General features: G+C 42.1%; 1 protein-coding gene across 2 annotated transcripts in view; it reads left to right on the top strand.

The window, feature by feature from the left end:
- Nucleotides 1–642: 642 nt before the first annotated feature.
- The window catches only part of PHLPP2 (PH domain and leucine rich repeat protein phosphatase 2), a 33721-nt gene continuing 11790 nt past the window's right edge, over nucleotides 643–22573 (top strand). Inside the window, exons 1-12 of one of the 2 annotated variants that reach the window (XM_030955726.1) lie at nucleotides 643–792; nucleotides 994–1238; nucleotides 5975–6108; nucleotides 10549–10739; nucleotides 11168–11293; nucleotides 12390–12544; nucleotides 16534–16680; nucleotides 18142–18372; nucleotides 19114–19316; nucleotides 19816–19876; nucleotides 20399–20494; nucleotides 21783–21938. In XM_030955726.1, the coding sequence (XP_030811586.1) occupies nucleotides 649–792; nucleotides 994–1238; nucleotides 5975–6108; nucleotides 10549–10739; nucleotides 11168–11293; nucleotides 12390–12544; nucleotides 16534–16680; nucleotides 18142–18372; nucleotides 19114–19316; nucleotides 19816–19876; nucleotides 20399–20494; nucleotides 21783–21938 (1889 nt within the window). In that variant the 5' untranslated portion in view covers nucleotides 643–648. The remainder of the gene's footprint in view (nucleotides 793–993; nucleotides 1239–5974; nucleotides 6109–10548; nucleotides 10740–11167; nucleotides 11294–12389; nucleotides 12545–16533; nucleotides 16681–18141; nucleotides 18373–19113; nucleotides 19317–19815; nucleotides 19877–20398; nucleotides 20495–21782; nucleotides 21939–22573) is intronic. The other variant, XM_030955727.1, reaches the window with a different exon arrangement.

Here is a 22573-nt window from a genome sequence, read left to right as displayed (position 1 = left end):
AGGATTGTCACCATATCTCTGTCCCCACGTGTGCCTGCTTCGTGTTTTCTAGTCACAGTCGCATTTCACTAGATGACCTTTCATGTCTTTTCAAACCTGTAATTTCACTGTGGGGAAGGTAGGAGGCTTTTTTTAAATGTTCTTGATCCTGTTGAGGCAGAAGCAGTGGCTGCCCTAAAACATACTCAAATTCTTGCAATCTGTCATGATGATGTCATTTGTAGATTATGACGTCTCTAGTAGTTGTTGACATTATTAGTAGCAGCCACTAGTTAAGACTGGCAGAGTTTACGTGATGGACCTGCAGGGCAGCAGGAGCATGGTAATATTGTGCTGCTGAGCAGCGTCCCTCCAGCCGCGGGGCGCTGACGGTGACCGGCGCTAGAGCTCTGTGCAGGGCGAGCGGTGACAGGTAGGTTTGCGGCGTTCCTGTGAGCCGTGCCTTTTCCCCGCTCCCACTGGGCACCTCTCGCTGGTGGAAGACACAGAGGACACAGGCGGGCACGGAGCTCGGGGTGCCCGGCCCGGGGCGGCTGCGGAGCGGCAGCGCTGCCCGCCGGCGCCGCCGCCCGGGGCGGGGCCTGGGCCGGACGGCCCGTGCGCTTCCGGGGCGGTGCCGCGGAGGCCCGGCTGTGGGTCCGGCCGGCCATGGGGGAGGCCGGCCCGGCTGCGGGGCCGGCTGCGGGGCTGGGGCCCAGGGAGGCGCAGGAGCCCGAGGAGGACGAGGCGGCGGCGCCGGGCGGCACACGGGGGTGCCGGGCCGGATCCCGCGGCGGCATCCGCGTGCTGAAGGTGAGAAGGGGACCGAGGCCTCCGCCGCTCCGGGCGACTCGGTGGGGGGGAGTCGGCTGCGGGACGCCGGAGACATTTGCCCGCTGCGACCTTGGTCTTTCCCATGGCAGTGGCTGCTGCCGGTGCGGAGCGGGCCGGTGCGGGGCCGGGCCGGAGCGCGGCCGCAGGCGGTGCTGACGCTCGGTCTGGGCTGCCTTGCAGAGGAACGCGAAGCGCACCGGGAGCAGGAGCTGCCAGAGCAGGAGTCGAGTTGGCTCCCGTGAGAGGACCTGGCTGAAAGGGGACGTCGGACGAGGCTGCGTGTATGTTTATGGGAGAGACTCAGCAGCTGCGGCTCCCTCGGACTTGCGCCTGGTCCTCTGTACAGTGGACACCCAAGCCTCGGAGATCTGTGACGGAGAAGGGAGGAAAAACCTCTTTTTGCAGCTTCATGGAGACCTGGTCAGGTGAGGGCCGAGAAAGGATTAAACCTGACTGAGGAATGTTTTGTATAGGTCTTCGAGGCTCTTGTTCGCCGTGTCCCTATGCCTGTTGGCAGGGCAGGTAGGGAACAGGCAGAGGTAGTGACTGGCAGTCAGGTACAGCCTTGAGTCATGCACTTCATAAAAAATTAGATAGTGGTGAAATAGAGGTTACACACCTCGTAGTTATGTGTTTTAACAGGGAGGGTTTGACTGTTGCTCCAGCCAGAAATATATCCTCATTTTCTGAGTAGAGACGCCTGTTTATATATTCCTTTGTTATGTTCTGTGTTATGGAGGTTTTAGCCTCTGGACAACCTAATCTATTTAAGAGGCTGTAAACAGTTACTTTGACTCAGCAAAAGAAGTAAGGTGCTTTCACAATTATGTCATTTAATATTTACACGTGAGTAATTTTTTTCGCTGAGAAGAGTTGTCAGCTAAATAATTAAAGGCAGACAGAAATTGTAGCAAGGGTTATATAAAGAAGGCTTAAGCATCAGATGCTATGTTTTATGCCAGAAGTCAATTTAGGCTGAAAATAGATGGCTCAGGGTTTAATGTGCGTGAACTTTATGCTGGGAGTGTGTTATGGACTCCTCTAGGTTTAGAAGCTCCCATTCAGTTTGTTAGGATTTAAACTTTGCACTGATTCTTCTGGACTTAAGATTCAGCTATAAAAAATTGCTGCTCCTGTTCTCAGGAGCAAATAATTGCTGTGATCTCCTTACTTAAAGGCTAAGCAGTAGATACAATGCATTTTGAACAGAACTAGTAGCTGTATTTTTGATGTGAAATGAAGGTTACAGGTTGAATGTGTCCAGCTCTTAAAACGCTCATGTATGTTTGGTCTGTAATGGGGTGGGAACACTGGTGGTGGGAGATGCAGAGAGAACAGGACTTGTTTAAAACTGACTGTTGGAAAAGGTTGATTAGAACCATTTGCCGTACCCTGGTTAGGGTTACAGGAATTAGGGATGGATTAGTTAGAAATGCTGTATGAGGACAGATGGACACTTGAACACTGCCACTGAGGCGGCTGTAAACCTCTGTTTGTTGCTTGAAAAATTTGTAAGGAAGTTGCCATGTTTTGGACCCTAATAGCAAACAGATTTTTCAGCATTTTTAAGGAAGAGCAGAGCCTTTCATGCAGATCATGAAAAAGCTTAGGTAAAGGTTGTAGATGTGTTCAGAGAGATACATTTTGACTTTATTTAACTTTTGAAGTGGCTTTTGCATTTGAATTCTTTTCAACCTCTCTTTTCTCATGCTAGCTAGCTGTGCCTGTCTTTGATTTATAGCAGATTTTGCACTGGATTAGCAAATTGGCAGCAAGTTGCTGCCAGCCTTTTGGAAGCAAGTACTGAGCTTTAAATTATTACTTCCCACTCCTTTTACCTCTTGGTATGTCTAGGACTTGGCTAAGATTTGTCATAAATTTTGTAAAGAGTTCTTGGTTATGATGTGTCTATTCCTTGCAATTCTCAATAGGCGTTTGTCACAGGAGAGATCCTTGAAATACTTCCCACTGGAGTGGTTCTTGCTAGGGAAGCGGGTGTTACCAGTATTGCTTCAGTAACCCCTGTGTTAGCAGCAGGAAGCAGACCTGACTGGTATCTACTTGCATGTCCACAGGAAGATGACAGAGTGCTCAAGATTATCCTCATGCCCTGTTGAGATTAATTCCTTCCTCGAACAAACTTTACCAATTACTTTAACAACATGTTATTATACAAATTGCTTTGTTAAATATCTGATCACATCTTACCATAACTACATGTGTCTCCCAGACAGCTTCTGAATTCTTTGCCCTTTTAATATCAGCAGGTGACTTTCTTTCCAGAGCATCGCAGATGTTGGTTTGGCACCTGACTTGGAAGACTGAAAGCTGTATGGAAGAATAGCAGAAGCTCTTTTATGTGTTGTTTAAATATTCAGCAATGTCCTTGTGATCATTCTGTTTCCTTTTCAATTCTGTGAGTTCAAGTCAGTTTCTGGAAGAACTTTTTCACAATGCACCTCAAGGATCTTGACCTTTCTCCTAGCCAGAATCTATTTTTATGCTTGTATCCATTCATATCCAGAAATTATGTCTTCCTGCAGAGGGAAGGGTTAAATGAGAATTGCAGGGATGCCTTCTTTGCTCTGGATACTGCTCGCAACAAAAATTTAAGCTTCCAAGATTCGAAAACTTGACCCTTACTTATGGAGAGCTGCAGTTGCAACAGGAATGAAGCTGAAACTGTTGCTCCTTCTTTTTGGCTTTTCTGTCTCCTTAAGCCTTTGCACCTGTTCTCCTGAGAGCTGCTGTGAGCTGATGAAGTATTCAGTCCCTGATGTGTGATACTGCTGAGGATGTCATGGGCTGTTTGTGCCAGATTGCAGCTGCTGTGACAGCCACGTGTTCTTGTATGTGCCAGTGTTCAGAGCTCATTGTGTTGGGTACAGGATGAGTTTATGCAGTTCTAATGTGAGCTGATGCCAGTTTCACACCACATTGCTTGCTCTTCAACTATCAGCTACATTGCCTTTTTAGGCTATAAACTTTGTTTGAGAGTAATCCTTCTTCTGATCCAGAGGTCCTGTATGTGAAGTGAGAGTTGCAATGTATCTGCTTGAAATACCTGAGTCATTTTACTTCTTGAGATGTATCTTGGTGACTCCAAAGGAAGCCTGGATGACTAGGTACTTGTAAATGGTGCATGTTTTATTAAATCAGTCCTGCCTTAATTATTTGATGGCATTTGTAAAGCTGTCAGTAATAGTGGAAATACTCTGATATAGGAATTAAAAGCAATCAGAAATGTTCTTAAGAAGATATGAGAAGAAGTGAAAAGGTTTGGTACATACAGCAATGAAATGTTTCCCATTAAGACACACAGTATAAATAATGTATGCAAGTCAACAAAGTTTAGTGGAAAACAGGTCCTACCTAGCAAATTCTATCTTGATGCTTCAAAATTTTGAGCTTGGTTGCCAAAGGTATTAGTCATGCATTGCAGTGAGATGTTGGACCGGGCTCTGAGCAGCCTGTTCAAGTCGAAGATGTCCCTGTCCATGGTGGGATGGTTTGAGTAGATGACCTTTAAAGGCCCTTCCTACCCAAAATGCCTGAGGTTCTGTGTTTTGATGTCATGGGGAGAAAAGCAATGCGCAAACCAGTAAAACTTATGGGCTAATATCTTACAAACCGAAAGCTGTTATTCAGTGTAAGCATCTTGTTTTGGGTGAGGAGCTGTTTGAAGGAAGAAATGCAAACTTGCATTGTTCAGTTTGCCCTGTTAATAACCTGTGGCTAAAAGGTATGAGCTCAGGAGGGCATGAATGGAGGGAGTGATGGGTACTGAGAAATCAGTGCAGCAGATTGCTCTAGATGGTTTAGCATACAGTATTTCCTGGGAAACACTGCTTTTCAGTATCACTAGGTAGATTTATGTAAAAGACAAGTGTACTAAATGCTGCAAAGGTGAGGAAGGAGGCTATAAATTGCCAAAAGATGCGGTTCAGGAGGACTTGAGCATTGGAGGGATATGAGTCTAGAGCAGGTTTGATCCAAGAACAGAAAAGTGTTTGGGCTGAACTAAAGTGTACATGCAGTTTTGTGAAGCCAGTGCATGGATACAGGGAACAATCATGAAACTAAAAAAAAAAAATTGGTGGTAAAAGTCCTTTTGAATAAAAGTAGACACATTCTACTGCAAGAATAGTTTTAAAAGTACCTTGCGCCTTATATTGAAGAGGAAGTTTGAAATGTTTCGTCACATGGTTTATAAACTCCTGTTTAAAAAGGAGGAGACCATTGAGATCCAGTGACTGTAATCTGAAGGTAGGCACGTTTAGATTAAAAATGTGGTTTTTAATGTTGGATAATGAGTAGACTATTGGAACAATACATTTTAACTCCTACCTAACAGTGCTTAATCTTTTACACTAATATTTTTTCCCTAAAATAAAACTTGTAATTTAGCAAGAAACTCTGTTGTTTTTATTGAAGAAAATCACAATACAGGGTCCCTGGAAAAAGTGAGAAGAGAGGATCAAAACACATGTTTTCCATACTGAATATACTAAATCTGATGTTTCAGAAGAGCCTTCTCTTATTGGTGTTAATTCAAGCTAGCCACCGAGTCCTTCCTGTGTTCTGCCATAGTTCTAAAACATCCTTTTAATTATACTCGTTGAGTTAACTTGACAAAGCATAAGAATCTAGCCACTGATGTGAATTGAAGAGAGTAGGAAATTTGTCTTACGTTTGCTTAGTTTTGTTTTTTTTATGATTCTTCATGAGGATTCTTCAAATGCTTTGCTCTAAGCTGCATTCGGAAGAAAAATTTAGGAATTCTTTTATATTTTTGAGGCATTATACATAGGGTTTTTTAATTACTTGCCATCTGCTTTTTTTGGTATTTCTGGGTTTGTGTCTTGTCATGGATTCTTCCTGGTTCTCCTTAAATCATGAAATAGAAATATTCACCATGAATTGTGTGGCTTATGCCAATTGCTGTTTCCCTGTGCTTCTCTTCTGCAATGTAATTCACAAGTGCTGCAGTTCTTAAGTGCTGCTTGTCAAGCAGGGAGCAGAGACCCAAGAGTTTTTGCTTGCCAGACCTTTTCAGAGGAGCAGAACAGACGGTGTGTCAGTATTCCTCATGCTTTAGCTGTACTGAGACTTGTTTAATCTGTTTTGCGTTCTCAAACTTCCTTCTTGTATGTTTTGACAGGAGGCTGGAGCCCACAGAAAAACCCCTTCAGATTGTGTATGACTACTTGGCTCGGTTGGGTTTTGATGATCCTCTCAGAATGCAGGAAGAGGCAGCAAACTCTGATCTCAGCTGTATGATTCGCTTTTACAGTGGTAAGAAATTGTGTGTGTGCACTGTCACTGTTCCTGCAGCTGTAACTATGAGCTGGAGCTTGGCTAAAGCCTGAGTCATCAGCTTGCTGGGTTTATAGAGGACTACATCAAGCACTTGCAGTACCAAGTAAGCATTTCTTAAAATAAAGCATTATAGAGATTAATAGGAAAAAAATCACACTTCTGTGGTTTTCTTGATCCTGTCCATGACTTGAGAAAAGACAGGTCCACAGGAGGGCACAAGATTGCTCTGTTGTCTTTAGATTCAAATATTGCAACTGATGACTTAGAGCTCCCACTGGGAGTTCTATTTAGATGTGCATGAAGATTGTATTTACAAAAAGTTTGTGTATATGTGCAAGGAAGCTCCTGGTCAAATACCTCCACAGCCTTTTAATAGTGAGGAGTGAAGGTGCCAACTGGTTAATAATAATGCAGGCTGCCATCAGAACCCTAGGGGACTGGATTGCAGAAGCAAGACTTTGGAGTGTGGCCTGTTGAATTGGTTTGGGCAGGAGACACAAGGAGCCACAGATAACAAGCATGGGCCTGTGGGCATGTGGTACTAGCAGTCAGAAAGGGAATTCGCTGAAGTTAACAGGAAATGTAAAAGAAATTAGGGTGAGGAAGGATAATGAGGAAATTGTTTCCTTACTTGTAAGTACTTCACCTGTGTACTTTTTGCATTTCAGAAAAAAAAAAATCAAGATGCTTTTAATGGAAAATTGTTTCTGCATTGTGGATCTGGGCAGCCAGGCTAAGCTGCTAGCTACCTTTTGGTTATTCAGTGTCAAAAAAATGCATTTATAAGAAATCAGCTTCTTCACCCTGCTATCTGAGACAAACCCATTTTGTCTGGAAGCTGTGTGTAAGAACAGGCAAAACAGTGTAGATACTGTATATACCATGCATATACAAATATACATATATATATGTGAAACAAGGAGTGTAACAGATGGAAAGAAGTCTGACATGCCTAGTCTGGATTTAGGGGGCAAGGGAGTCAGAAGTTACTTCAGCTGGAAGGAGTAGAGGCATCAAGGATAGGGGTATGGAGAACTTCTGAGGAAAAAATGAAAGCTTGGGTATGTCAAGCAGGAACTGCCAAGGATTCACAAACAGCAACTCAACTTAATGGAACCAAGTAGATAGAAAATGTAATTGAATAGTTTCAGTCAGCATGGGTGGCTGGTCTGCTTAGAAGAAAGTGATGAAGGAAGAAGTATAAGGGTTGAAGTGTGTTCGGGAGACCTGTTTTAAGGAAGTACAAGCAAATGCTGACAAAGTGATTCTCAAAGGTAGGGGAGGAATTAGAGGGAATGCTATGGAGGATGATACAATAATTTTGCAAAGTCTGCACCTGAGAACATAAGGGAGGAAGTAATGGATTTTACACAGAAAACTTTACTTAGAATCGTGGCATCACAGACTGGTTTGGGTTGGAAGGAACCTTATAGATCATCTAGTTCCACCCTCCTGTCATGGGCTGGGACACTTTCCACTAGACCAGATTTCTCCAAGCCCCACCCAGCCTGGCCCTGAACAGTTCCAGAGATGGAGCAGCCGCAGCTTCTCTGGGCAACCTGTGCTAGGGCCTCCCCACCCTCCCCATAAAACATTTCTTCCTTATGTCCAGTGTAAATTTGCCCTCTTTCAGTCTAGAAACATGGCCCATTGTTCTGCCATTATAGGCCTTCATAAAATGTCTCTCTATGCCTTTCTTATAAGCTGCCTTTATATATAGAAAAGCTGCAAGAAGGCCTTCCCAGGGCCTTCTTTGCTCTGGGCTGAACAACCCAACTCTCTCAGCCTGTCTCCATAGGAGAGGTGTCATGGTTTTGGAGCAGAGGGGGAAACTGGAGCATTGGTGCAGCTGCATAGTAATGCTTGGAGCAGTGCTGCTGTGGTAGTTAGTAGTAGGATACCACTTTTAGTCCCATAATAATGTTTTCTTAAAAGTGCAGGGCTGGTCTTTCAGCTTGGTGAAATCAAAGCAATTTTTTCTGTGGATTCTCACAGTTTCTTACCAGTAAAGGATATCTTATGTCAAATGTCATGTGTGTGAAACAAAGCTATTGTTGTAAATAAACAACTACATGTTCAGTTAAATTCAGCCACATATGGACATCACGTCAGTACTTTAGATTTGGCAAGCTGAAGATCCTGCTAACTGAGAAACAATGTTACAGCTTCAGTTAGTAGTTAACTGTGTGCTCCTGATAAATGTTTGGAGTATGGTTTTCTTATTCAAGCTTGCTGTGTGATCAGTGTGATCTGCTTACTCCACATAGCATCATTTTGAACATCCAGCCCAGCACCCCGGTAGGGTGCCAGGAGCAGCTGGACCTTAGTGCCAATCAGCTCTGGAACAGCTCAAACCCCTTCATATGCTACCAGTATCTCTTTCAGTTCAGCCCGATATTGTGGGCTCCAAATCCTCTGTAACCCCAACTCCAGAAGCTGAATGGTTGACCTTGAGTGTGTCCAGCACAGCAGCAATTGGCAGCAGTCTGACTCAAGTCCAGTCGGAGTAGTTGCAGTGGCTTGTCACAGGGTTGGAGTAGCCACAAATAGTTGCTTCTCCCTAAACAAAACCTGAACCACATTCATGGTGCCTAGCAATAGGGAACCACACTGATTTCAACATCCCAAGGATATTAAAAATTCCCAAATGCTGCTGTAATTAACCTGGAGGAGAAAAAGAGGATGTGGGAAGTATCCACTCCCTAGGTGGGCTCTCTGAGGAGAAAAGGCAAATGGTGTCATTATTGATATTTTCCACTAAATGGCACCAGAGCACAAAGGTAGGGGCCATGCTGAGCACACAGACCAGATTACAAAATACACCATAACCTTAACCCAGCCTTTATAGCAGATAAGGTGTTACATAATGCAGTCTTGAGAACAAGTGCAAGAAAATTGAGCAAACCAATCAATATTGTGACCAGCCACTGTTAAACCAATACAATAAATGCTTATAGCAAATCTGTTTTAACACACTCTGGTCAGATCTGTCTCTGCCCTTAGTGCTCCAGATCTGGCACCTAAAAGGACTGTTGTGGTTTAACCTCAGCCGCCAATTAGCACCACTCATCTGCTCACTCACACAGTGCTTTCCCCCATGGGATGGGAAGGAGAATGGGAAAAAGATGATACCTGTGGACTTGAAACAGTTTAATAATTGAAATAAATTAAAATAATAATAATTATAATGAAAAGGGAAATAACAAAGAGAGAGGAATAAGACACAAGTGATGCACAATACACTGCTCATCACACCGGTGCCCTTTCTCTAGCAGTGCTCAGCCCTCCTCTCCCAGTTCCTTAAGTTTGGTGTGAAATATCCCCTTTGCTAGTTTGGATCACCTGGTCCAACCATGCTCCCTTGCAGTTTCTTCTGCACCTGCTTGCTGCAGAGAATGGGACGCTGTAAAGTCCTTGACTTGGGTGAGCGCTGCTGAACCAACCGAAACAGCAGGATTTTTAGTGTTTTTTTTTTTTTTTTATGTTATCAACGTTATTCTCACACTGAAGCCAAAACACAGTCTTGTACCATCTGCCAGGAAGAAAATGAATTCTATCTCAGGCAAAACCAGGATGGTCATCTTCAGTGAAAGAACTTCCTTTGTAGTTGATTTTCCAGGATTTCCTTTTAAGTCCAGTAGAAGCCACTTATTTAATGATTTCACTGACTTCAGCTGACTTAACAAGAGTTTAAAATTACTTTTCTGTTGCATTTGAATGAAGGATATTTGGCAAGCATGTGGATTTGCTAAGGTCTGTAACTACCTGTGGATTAAAAACATGATGCATGGCAACCATTCTGACATTATTCTGGGAGGCACAAGTGTGACGGTGGTCACAAGGGTTCTTGGGTGAAGGAATAGACGAGATCTTTGACTCTATTATCAGAGGGCTTGATTTATTATTTTAAGATATATACATCTATTAAAACTATACTAAAAAGAAAAAGCAGGAGAGCTTTTCAGAAGCTTGCTAAGCTAAGAATAGAATAGTAAAGAATGATAACAAACCCCGCTCTCTCGGACTGTGTCCGAGCGAGCTCAGTTCTGGATTGGCCATTATTTCTAAACATCTAAGCTAGGCCAGTCCAGACAGACCTGTTGCATTCCACAGCAGCAGATAACTTATTGTTTACATCTTGTTGCTGAACTTCTCAGCTTCAGCAAGAAAAATCCTGAGGGAGAATTTTTTATAAAAGAAATGTCTGTGACAGCACAAGTGGTGCTGGTCAGCCGCTGTTCCTGCACTGACTGAGGATGTTGCTTGTCCTCTGCATGAGACTTTTTTTTTAAGTGCAGTTTGTCTGCTTGTTCTTTACAACACCTGGTTTTGCATGGTAGAGCTGTGTTATTTGTACTCACAGATAAGAATGAAGAACATGCGGACAGTAAATGCTAATGTCCCCTTTTTCTTCAGAAAAGCCATGTCAGGTGGAACAGCTGGATCGCATCCTGCTCTCCGGAGTCTATAACGTACGCAAAGGAAAGACCCAGCTGCACAAGTGGGCAGAGCGCTCCGTCACTCTCTGTGGCACGTGCCTCATTGTGTCCTCAGTGAAGGACAGCCATGCAGGGAAGATGCACATCTTGCCTCTTGTTGGAGGGAAGGTAAGGCTTTTTTTTTTGATTAGTTCTCTGTAGCCTGGGAAGGAAGAAGAAATGTATTAGTGATGGGAATTGCCCACAAGAGATTAATGTGGGCTTTTTTAACAGATTACTGCATTAATGTCCCCAACCTCTTTCTAATTGCTCTGCTTAGGTAGTAGTCTGAAGGCTAATAAAACGAAGAAACACTGTTCAGCTTTTACAGCAGTAGCCAATGTGCTCGGGCACTCTGGAAATTACTACTTCTTGTATCCATTTTAGCAGAAATATGTTAAGCAGGATTTACTTCTGTGTTTTTCTCCAGTGACTGCAGCTATATTTTCGGCAAAATGCAATGTTACTGGTGGTCAGTAATACTTCACCCTAGACTTCAAGTCAGTTGTAATTGCTGGCTCTTAGGCAGACTGTTGTTGTCAATTCTCTCTCTGCAGGTGGAAGAGATGAAACGTCGGCAGTATACCCTTGCTTTCACATCTGCTGGAGCGCAAGCTCAGACCTACCACATTTCCTTTGAAACGCTGGCAGAGTGCCAGCGGTGGCACCGGCAGGCATCCACGGTGAGGCCATGGGGGCACTGTGGTTTGGATGTGGGTGCAGGGTACACCACAGGAAGGTTATTATGATGCAAGCTTGATCTGCAGTCAGAGATGATGCTACGATGCTGGAGAAAGTACCCAGGATATTTTCCAGCTTTATTTCCTTCATGCTCTGGGCTACAGAGATTTTTCTTTTAGCCTTCTCTTTTTCTCTACCTGTGCAACATTGTTGAGCAGTAGCTTTTTTAGGTGCTTTTTTAACCCCTGCTGCACCTACAAGACTAACTTAATCACAGGCCCCTAGAGCAAAACTCAGGGACTGGCTGACTACAGCCATAGAAGCCTACAGATTGCATTTGTTGCCATACTTGAATGTGCCTGAAGTATGCCCTGAACATACACAGGGCTGCCTTGAGGTTTGAGATACAGAGACATTGTAGGTCAGCAAGTGTATTAAGAAATACAAAATGAGTTCAGCGTAAAGCAGGTCATAAAATGTCAAATTAATCACCGAAGACCTCAAGACAAAACATACTTTATGAAAGGACATGAGATTTGCAGAGACTTTATGAAATGCTGCAAAACCATAATTTATGAAGCCTTTTTATAACAAGTTATGTTTCAAATTTTATACTCTCCACAAGCTAATAAAATAAAGAAGTAGCTAAAAGTGCAGAAGAAGCAGTTATGCTAGGCAGAGGTTCTGTAAACCTCATAGAACTGAACTGGAAAATCAGCTGCTTCCTGTTGCTTCTTGCACCTTTGGAAGGCACTTGAGATTGTGCTTTCTCAATAGAGTTTCCTGAAAAATCTGTTTTCCTCTATTACCCTGGCTCTCTTACAGCCTAGCCTTTAGGCAGTGTGCCCAGTGCACATACAGAGCAGGGCTTTGTGTGAATCCTGGCTGGTATCCAGCTGTGCATCCTTGTCAGGGATGTAGCAAAGGGCATAGGCTTGTACTTCATGGACTCCCATTTCCTGCATGGACTCTACCTGGTAGGTACAAGGGGTTCTTTCACGTTCTTGCAAATTGTTTATTACTTGTATTCTTTGGTCTTCCATTGGATTTCCAGAGAAAATTTGTTGCACAGCTGCAGCTTTTTCTCTTTCTTTTCAGATTGTGTCTATGCGATTTAGCATGGTTGATCTTTCATGCTACAGCCTTGAGGAAGTACCAGAGCACCTCTTCTACAGTCAGGATATCACCTACCTCAACTTACGCCACAATTTTATGAGAACAAGTGGAGCAGGGAGTCTTGACTCTCTTTGCAGGTCTGCAAAGAATAATTTTTCTCCTATGTTTGGAGTCCTTGACATGTGGATATAGGAACGAAGTATTGCCTGTTCTCTTGGGGATGGTAAAAAAACTGATCTTTAGGAAGCTCTGACAAGTGAGGGGATTGGAAGCAGAACTGAGCAGCACAAGCAGGAATAAACTTCCAACAATTTATAGTATTCATGAGCTCCCTTCCACAGATTCTGTGCTAACTCTGATGTGAGATAAGCCTTGTGGGGTGACATGCCATTTCTATGGACAAGATGGAACAGTAATATTAGGCTGCTTGCTAAGCAGAGACCATCTTGGGGTATAAAATAAAAAGCAAGGAAAAGCATAATGCTGCTGCTGTGAATAAGTTTGTAGGAAAAAGTTTAGGTCTGAAAAACCTTGTTTCGGCAAGTTCTTAATGTGTATTTGGAATTGGCAGAGGGCCTGTGAGACTCCAGCTTTGCTTTGGAAACTTGTGCTGATCTGCTTTTAAGAGAGTAGCAGTTGTGTGATGCTATGGAAGCATGATGTAGTCATCTTAGGTAAGTGAAGGAGTCTTACAAAAATATTTTTAAATTAATTTCCCAAAATCATAAAAATCTAGAGGGAGGTTAGTCTGTTCATATGTATACCAGCCATGCTAAATAGAGTTCAAGGAGTTACTCTATGAGTTTTGAAAACTGTTAGGAAGCTTATAGTAATAATGTCCAATGGCTCTGTTTGGAAGACATTTCCCTAAGGAAAATGTGTTTGGAGAAACTTTGCAAAACTGCTTGTTGGTTTTTTGTTTGGTTTGGTTTGTTGTTGTTGTGGTTTTGAGGTTTGGTTGTTTTTTTCGTTTTGGTTTGTTGGGGTTTTATTGTTGCAAGGTGGGGTGGGGAAGGCTTTATTTTTGTTTTCTTTGTCTCTAGGGGCCTTCTACTGTGCTATTTAATTTTTCTTCCTCTAGGGTAATGAGATGCCCAGGTATCTATGAGAATATACAATGAAAAAAATTGCTCACTTTTGGGAATTCTTTGCAGTTTCCTTGCAAGCCAGAGTCTAGTCTGGTTTTCCAAACTTGTTTAAAAGTTTTCTAATGCTGAATTGTAATAGATTCTGTTACTGGAGAAGCTACTTTAAATAATTTAAGATTTTGCTTTCTACTTGTCTCTTCAGCTACATTGTATGATTTTGAAAAGCACATCAGAACTTCATTTTCTAAAATGGAGTATCCTTGGTTCACAGGATCAGAAAGGGGCTTGAAATTTCTTTTGACCTTGTATGTAGTCAACAAGAAATCTGACATGTCAGAAACTCAACTCTTTTCCTGGCAGTGACTGTGTCTGATGAAGCTGAAATCCGCAAACAAACAAAAGCTATAAAAGAAGCTCTCACTTCACACAATCTTGAATAAACAGATAGCATTAGGTTGCCCACATAAGGCTGCTCATTGCCTTTTGAAAAGATTTTCTATCTGTGGTATTCAGGATGCGTCTAAGATTACAGCACCACAAGAAGACCCTTGCTCACTAGCAGTAGGTGCTCTCAGTGCATTGAGACTGTCAATTCCCAACAGCAGAATTTTTCACAATGATCAGATCTCTTCCTCTGAGATCTTCAAGCTCTAGGAGTCTAATTACCTATAACTATAATAATGGAGCAAAAATAATTGGCTAAAGGGAAAATGTTAAGCAAAGAGCATTAAATAGCCCTACCTGCTTTGTTACATCTCCTACTCTATTTTTTATGTATTGTAGTGCCTTTCAAGCATCTCCCTAATCTGAACAACACTGACATCTGGTCTTCATTGATACATGTGTGTGCACACACATGTATACATCTGCGTGTCTCTTGTCAGCATTTTAGCTAGTTGATATATATTTGTGCTGGTGTGCTTTGGTGGCAGAACAGGATGTGTTAAGCTTGGAATATTTCAGGGCAGCACCAGTTTGGGCTGCTAAACAGAGGATGGTAATGCCATGGAAGATGCACTGCTGTGTTTCCATACTTCTTTGTTGTCTCAGTATGCCCTGTGAGAGCACAAACCATAACCTGAGGAGCCACAATGATTTTGGCATCTTTATCCCTTATAATACCTGGTTCATATATACAGCTTGAATGAGAGTTGCATTTCCATTCCACTCCACTCCTACATCACTACATGAGCTTACTGAGGCAAAGAAGAAGGAACAGAAGGAGAGCTCAAAAGGCTTTTGAGTATTGTCCTCCCCACTGAGTATGGAAGTCTGCTTGAGGAAACTCAGACCAAGCTGTGTCATATACCAGTTTCCCTTCAGTTTTTGGAAACTGTAATGCCCCTCTTGTGCTTACCTTGATATTTTTGCAGAGGGATGAATTCTAAACATTAGTTGTGCTGTTGTGTTTAATGCTGTGTCTCTTAGAGCAGCTGCTCACTATGCTGTTAGAGAGAGGAAACACTACTTGGCACTGAGAACAGGTGCAGCAAAAGCCATTGCAGAACTCCTGAGAAAGCAGTTTTATTAAAGCATTTGCTGATTTCAAACCCTGAGAGCCATGACCTGTCCTAAATCTCTTAAAGTTGAACCAGCTAATGAGATTGTTCAAATCTTTAGGTTCATCCTCATTGTTTCCTTCTTTTCCAATACTATGGTGGAGTTCTGTGTGCAAGTTTCTAATCTTTGTATCATTGTTAGGCCTTTGCATTATCCTTCCTTTGAGGAAGGCTTTTACCAACATAGCGTCTTTTTCTCTGGCTTTCAGTTGCAGTACAAAAGAGTCTGTGGCTGTAGCAAACAAAAATGCCTGTGCCCTTATTCATATGATGGGGTGCTCAAAGCAAACAACTCATGTCCAAGTTTCAGCTATGCTTCCTCTTTCAAAAGAACAACATCCCCCAAGGTTATAAAGCAAAATGGAGAAATATTATGTACAATTCCCACACAGATCACTACAAGTATTTTGAATCCAAAAAATACACTATAAAGAAGAAAACAACTCCAAAACCTTTCAGTCCTATATTTCAAGACATCTCAAGCTAGAAGTAATATTCTCCCTCAAGCTAATTAACCTTGGTTTTGTTACTGATATTAGAACATTTGTTTCAAAATAAGAGCTACTCACCAATGCCTGGGAAAAGTCTGGTGGGGGAGGCAGATGAACAACTGCATGTTTCCAAGAAGTAGTTCTCTGGTACATGAAATTTGCAGTTATCTCATTGAAGTGAGATACTAATTTCCCCACTGAATTAATTTTTGGTGGTTCCAGTTGGGGATGAAGAGGGAACAATACTTGGGGAACAATACTTTTGCTTCCTGTAGAAGGAGGCAGGAACTCTTGGAGGAGAACCCTGCTGTGTGTTACCCCAGCCACGCAAAGTTCCTTCTCTGTCTTTGGAGCTAGCATGGTGACTGAAGGAGCTAAAGCTAGGCAACCTTTCTCAGGCACTGGAGGGGCTGTGGTGACTGTGGGGCTGTCTGTACTTGGGGCAGTGTGTGCCATGCAGTCTGCTGAACAAGGAGCACTGTGGCTGTGCAATCTTGTTCCAGGACCTCTGGGTGCAGCTCTTGGGTTTCCCAGCATGAAGCAAGTGCTTTCCTAGTTTTCCCTTTTACAGCTTAGCTTGGCTTTCTCTTTTATTCTCAGAATAGTCCTAGTGAGCGTTTTCAGCTCCTCTTTTCCCAAGCTACATAATTGTAGATTCTTACTGTAGTTAATTCTTTTAAGGTAAATTTTTTTAACTGAGCATTTTAGTCACCTTAATCTTAGTAGCAGTCACTAGGACGAAGCTTGTTAAGTTGGTATAGAAAGTCATTATCAGTTCCTGCAGTAAACCTGTGGTATTTGATCACTTTCAGCATGACAGTTGAGAAGAATATCAATTACTTAAACCCAAATTTATGCAGAGACTCCTGTAATGAGTTAGCTGACTGTATCATCAGTGTACAAATACGTAAGAATTCTTTATGACTGGTTTGTGTATTTTTGCTTTTGGACATGTATTTTGTGAATTAACTAGTGTTCTTGCTAATAGGTTTTCTCAGTTGAAGAGTCTGAACTTGTCTCATAATAGACTGGGAGAGTTTCCTGTATCACTGTGTGAGATCTCTACTCTGACAGAGCTTAATATTTCCTGTAATGGACTTCATTACTTGCCAAGTCAGATTGGCAAACTGTTGAAGTGAGTATGTTCTTTACATCTGTGATCCTAAGTACCCTTGGTGCCTCAGCTGAACACTACTCATGTGCAGCTACTGTTTCTGAAAGTGTGGAAAAAAAACCAGGGCAGCCTGTTTTATCCATGAAGGCTGAATGATTAATTTGACTACAGCAGAAGGTCAAGAACTAAGATGTGCAATCCCTTAATCACTACCAGGAAGACATCACAACTGCTAGCGCAGAAAAGATAAGGAAACTTGATACAGATAAAGCACTGAAGGCAACTGCATTGTTTCTCAAATAAGTCTATGTGCATTTTTCTGCAGCTTCAGAGTTGTTTGACTTTCTGCATTTGTTATTTGCATTTAATATTTTCAGTACTGATGTAATTTCTATTGAAGTTTTAATTTATTGTAAAAACTTTTCTGTGATAACTTCTCACAGGGGTCTAGTGATTTTTATCAGCACTGGTATGTTTGATTGTGTTCTACAGAATTAGCTGCTTTTGTGTTAGAGGATTTTAACATGAAAAAACTTGAGTAATCCCCTCTGAAAATTTTGTCTTAAAGCGTTTGCTGGAGCCTTGTCCGTTTTCCCCAGTAGCTGCCCCAAATGCATAAGAGCTTAAGCTTAGGTAAATTTAATTGCAAGACTGTTAATACATTTAGATAAAAATCAATAGATGTTTATCTAAATGTACATATGGATAAACATCAATATTGAACTGCTGATTTATTGTGGCCTGCTTTTCCTCCAACTTGTGTTTTAAAGAAGGAGTGTCTGCAGCCACACTGGATGTGAACAAGTAATTTCCACAATAATCTTTTAGTCATATGCAAACTGTGAGGATAAAGTTATATGTAGGCATACACTTCCTGGAGGTTTATAGCTTAGTTATGGGTCCAGTTATCTTGATGACTCCTTGAGCCCTTATTCATAAGAACTTTTTGTGGCCTCAGATTTCATTTCTACCACCACTAAACACAGAAGGGTCTCTGTTGGAACATAATCATAGTAAGGGACTTGTATGCTTGGGATCTGAGTCTCAAAAGCCATACAACCTTTGAAACAATTCATCATACAACAGAGCTACCTTATTCTTTTCTGAGTGTGTGTTGGAATGGACAACTAGAGTGTAAAAATCTTCTACTAGTGCATTAGTGTGGTAGGAGGTGTGATTAAACTGCGCCATTTGTAGAAAATTAAGTAATTAAGTAAATATCTTTCATTTACAATGTAAGTACTGGTTTGTATTTTGCTTATGTTAACTTACAATCTTGGGCACAACTGGAAGTTCCAAGCCTATTACATGTGTGATAAAAGTACTTCAGTAAATTTACATGTATAAGAATAAAATTAGCTGTTATTTAAAAATAACCACATTGAGATCAGCTAACTATATGAGAAAATTCACTGAAAATACGAAATGTGATGTTCACTGCTCATTGCAGAATTATTTTCTTTGTCGTTTTCACTGTTGCAGTCTCCAGACCTTCTGTCTTGATGGCAATTTCCTCACGTCCTTACCAGAAGAGATGGGAAACCTGCAGCAGCTCAGCTGTCTTGGGCTTTCCTTCAATAACTTCTGTGAACTGCCAGCAATTTGTGAGAAACTTGTCACCTTAGACAAACTAGCCCTGGCAGGGAACTTGATAGAGACCCTGGACCTGACAGTGCTGAACCGCATGGGTCACATCAAAAGTGTGGACCTGAGGTAAGGGGTGAAACTGGCAGGTGTCTATAAAATAGACTGGTACTTTCCATTTACAGCAGAGGATCTGTGCAACTTCTGGTACATTTTGCTATAATAACTAGGTTCAGTTTTTTCTCTTACTGGTTCTTTAGCTTTTATGGAGTTCTGTTTCTGAGGGTGTGCAGAATCCACTTGGAAAAGCAAGCTTAATTGAGCAGTGCCAGATGCTGAATGTGACCCAGCCCTCTAGTTTCCTCTTGTGATTTGCTGTTACCTTCAGCTTTGGTAGCTCAAGGTGCTCAAACCTTGATCTGTTTTTCCCTTCTTTGCCCCCCTGCCCTAGAGATGTGATCCTGATTGTCCAGGCTGCCAACTGCAGATCTCTCAGAAAGGGACAAAGATCTTTTTGTATGTGGCAAGGCAGTCTAGTATCTGTTCTCTGCATTAGCTTCCTGTGTCCATGCAGAGTAGCTGCCCCTTGACCTGGTTTCTGTTTTCTAGACTGGGTCTTTTTTCAGACTCTCTTAAGAATTTGGGAATCATTAAAATGATTATGTGTAGCAGTGTAGACAAAGGAAATGTTTTTCTTTGTATTCACTGCCTGAAATTCACCATTGCTTGTCACACATTTCATTCCCTGTGCTTACCTCTGGTGTTAGCCTTCACCAGAATTCTTCCTTTCCTCCTCTTTCTTCTCTCTTACCAATGTCCAGTGTTCAGTGTCTTATTTTCTGACTTTTTAACTCATCTCTGAGTGTTTAGGCTGAACAACCTGAAGAGAGCAGCAGCTGACACTCTGGAGGGGAACAAATCTTTGGCTTACATGGATTTACGAGACAATCAGATGACAGATCTGGATCTGAGCTCCTTGGTCAGCCTGGAGCAGCTGCACTGTGAGCGAAATAAGCTGAGAGAGCTGACACTGAGCGGCTTTTCCCTTCGCGCCCTGTATGCCAGCAGCAACTGTATGTCTCTTTGTCTTCTTCACTTGCCTTTTCACTTTAAGCCCTGAGAGCAAAGGAAAACAGCCTTTTGCCTCTCTCACTCATTAAAAAAATACTTACATTGATGTCGTTGTGGTGAAACCATATGCAATGGGTCCTCTGAGGTTAGCTCCTATGGGTCACATATGCATAGGTGTACACAGGCTGTGTAACAGTGTGGAGATTGTGGTGTTATGTCCAAGGAATTCATGTTCCATTTAGATCTGTTTGGGAGCCCACAAAGAAAAGTACAGTTCTCCCTTGTTCTGGTGCTTCACATGACAAATGGAGAAATGGATAGTGAGACCTATAGTGTGTCATATGGTAGATGTATGAAGTGTGAACTCCATGGGAAGTACCAATGGGGACCTTGAGTCTCCATAAAGAAAGACTGTGAGTCTCATTTGATAACTAAGCTGCATCTCTGTGCTGTTTTCTCTCTGAAGCTCTACAATCATACTTATTTGCTTTACTTCATCAGGTCTGACAGCTGTCAATATTTATCCGGTTCCTGGTCTACTGACATGTCTAGAACTCTCTCAGTAAGTGATAATACACAACAGAATTTAAAGCAAGTATCTGGACATCTTGAGAGCAATTAAAAACAATAGAACTTCAAAGCCCAGCACTAAACAATGATGAAAGTGTCCCAGACCAGAAGCCCTTCTGAACCAGTATGACCTTTTCAGGTGACTTTGCTGTCCTTCAGCTGTAGGCTGTGATTAGGAAAAAAAAAAAATTCAAGCAGGGACCAGTGAACTTTGGCAGCTTACTGAACTGAGTTGGGGGGGATCTGTGGATCAGACATTTAGAGTAGTTCCGAGTGATCTCTGCTGTTGGTTTCATTGCCTACGTCTGCCCTTGGAGCAGCATTGTGAGACCTGTAAGATAGGATGCCCTGCCAAGTCATGAGCTAGTTCAGTTTGCATTATCCATGACTAACTCAGATGCTGTTCATTTTTTGCCTGTTGCTTTTGGTTTGGCTGTCACTAAAATCATGCAGCATTCAGTGTCTTTTCCATATGGAGTGCTGGTTTCTAGCTTTTCCCACTTGCTTTTCTCAGCAATCAACTACAGTGTGTCCCAGACTGGGCCTGTGAAGCAAAGAAACTGGAAGTTTTGGATGTGAGCTACAATCTACTCTTGGAGCTTCCATCGAGGTCAGAAAACCTTTGTAAACAGAGCTGAGCTTTCTTCTACAGTGGGCTGTCTGGGAAGAGAAAAGCAGTGCTATTCCCGTTGCCTAATTCCTTATTATGTCAAGATACTTACTCTCACTTACTTTTTTATGTAGCATCATAAATTCTCTGTATTCAAATGTTGGAAAGAACCAGTTTCTAGGTCAGCCTTTTGAACAGTAGGGGCTAGGTAATTCTATCCTGTGCTTTCGGCTGCTACTGCAGCTATTTGCACCTGGCATAGAACATGCTGCTGTGATTTATATGTGTTATCATACTATCTGTAAACACAGGTCATAGGTGAGACCCTAATACCTTTTGCATCATGCCACAGCAATTTCATCTGTTACCTTTGACAGGCAGTTATCACAAAGGGACAATTCAGCTGATCTCAAATGTAGCTTTCACAGTGCACCATCAGCCAGCTCTTTTCTCCCTATTTCCCTTTCAGTTTCTGCAGAAATGCAGTGAATGAGAGCCAAGAACTAATACAATTTTGCAGTTATTTAGCCTAGGAAGAAGCAAACCATAAACATTCTCAGCCTAATAAGGGTGTTTGATGGGGGTGTGATTTGATGAATGACGCAGTGCCTGGAGTAAGTTGCACTAAAATTGAATGGAGAAGTGGTTAACAGGGAAGAAATGCAGAACATGGGTTGGAGAAGTTGAAGCAAGAGACATAGGAGGTGAACAGCAGTGACATTCCAGTGCTTGTCACGGAAAAACTATATACATCAAAAGCAAGAAAAGGACATAGCAAGGATGTGATAGTGAGACCTTAGAAGAGAATTTTAGCCAATCCAATGGATTAAAGGGACCAAATTTTAAGTATATTTTGCAAAGAATAATTTACTGCCTCAGAAATAACACAGGAGTGTTAAGCCGCTGGTTAAAGCTTTGAATTTATATTGGCACCGTGGAAGCGCATCTTTGTACCTATAAGTGACAATAGGCATTTAAAGCATTCCTTTGTGACTTTCTTTTTCTGCCTTAGAGAATGCTGGGCACATGCACACCAACTTGAATCACAAGATACCAAAGAGTAGTAGTGTAGAGGGAAACAAAGATTCGCATCCAAGCATTCAGAGAGACTGGAGTCATCTTACCCTGTGTGTTGTTCTGCTTTATAATTGTTTACATTTTATGGATCAGTGTATTTAATTTTTCCCTGTTGTACAAGCAAATTAAGTGGATTAAATACTACCTTTCCCACTCTGTGGATGTCAGGAGGAATGAACCAAGTTAAATAGAAAACCCTGTGTCTTTCTAGGATCCTCAGAAGCTTAAGTCTTCGGAAGTTGATGGTGGGGCACAATCATCTGCAGAGCCTTCCACCTCTTCAAGAACACATTCCACTGGAGGTGCTGGACCTTCAGCACAATCTGTTGACTAAACTCCCAGAGACACTCTTTGTCAAAGCGCTGAAGTGAGTGTCAGTATCAAACATCTTTTGTCCGCATTATCCTTTGGAGTGTATGGGCTGAAAGTGGCACCTGTGTGACTCTCCTTGCAAGGTGCCATTTGCATAAGAGATAGCGAGGTATGCCCTTGATGAGGAGGTTATTCAGGTGCCATAAGGGAAGCCATCAAGCTGATTTGAAGGAATCAGTCCATGTTACTATATAATTACAGGAAAACAGAAGCTGCCAGAAGAACTTTGTCTTTAAAAGTAGTCATAAGTTCAAGTGCAAAGAAAAAAAGCCAGTCAGATTCAGGTCATTCGAGAGCAACAAGAGAGACCCTTTACAAATGAACAGTCTCTCCTAACTGTATTCACACAGGAGTTAACCCTTCTTTAAAGAAGCCCTTCTTTAAGTAAAGTTTTATGTTTTCTGCTTCCACCAGTATTACCCATGGGCTTTTCAGTACTCACTGTTTACTGTAAAAATGCATCCACAGTGCATATAGCTAGTAAATCATTAGTAGACTCACAAATCTTAATATGACTAGGGATGTTACAGTATTGTCCGGCCTCCTGTCTCATACTGCTGTCTACACTGACATTTGTACAGCTCCTTTTCCTTGTTAATGGAGTGGTTTGGATGATGTGAAGTCTGATTC

Source organism: Camarhynchus parvulus, chromosome 11 (genome assembly GCF_901933205.1).
Source record: "Camarhynchus parvulus chromosome 11, STF_HiC, whole genome shotgun sequence".
In the NCBI taxonomy this organism is placed as follows: Eukaryota; Metazoa; Chordata; class Aves; order Passeriformes; family Thraupidae; genus Camarhynchus; species Camarhynchus parvulus.
This window is presented reverse-complemented; position numbering and strand designations above follow the sequence as displayed.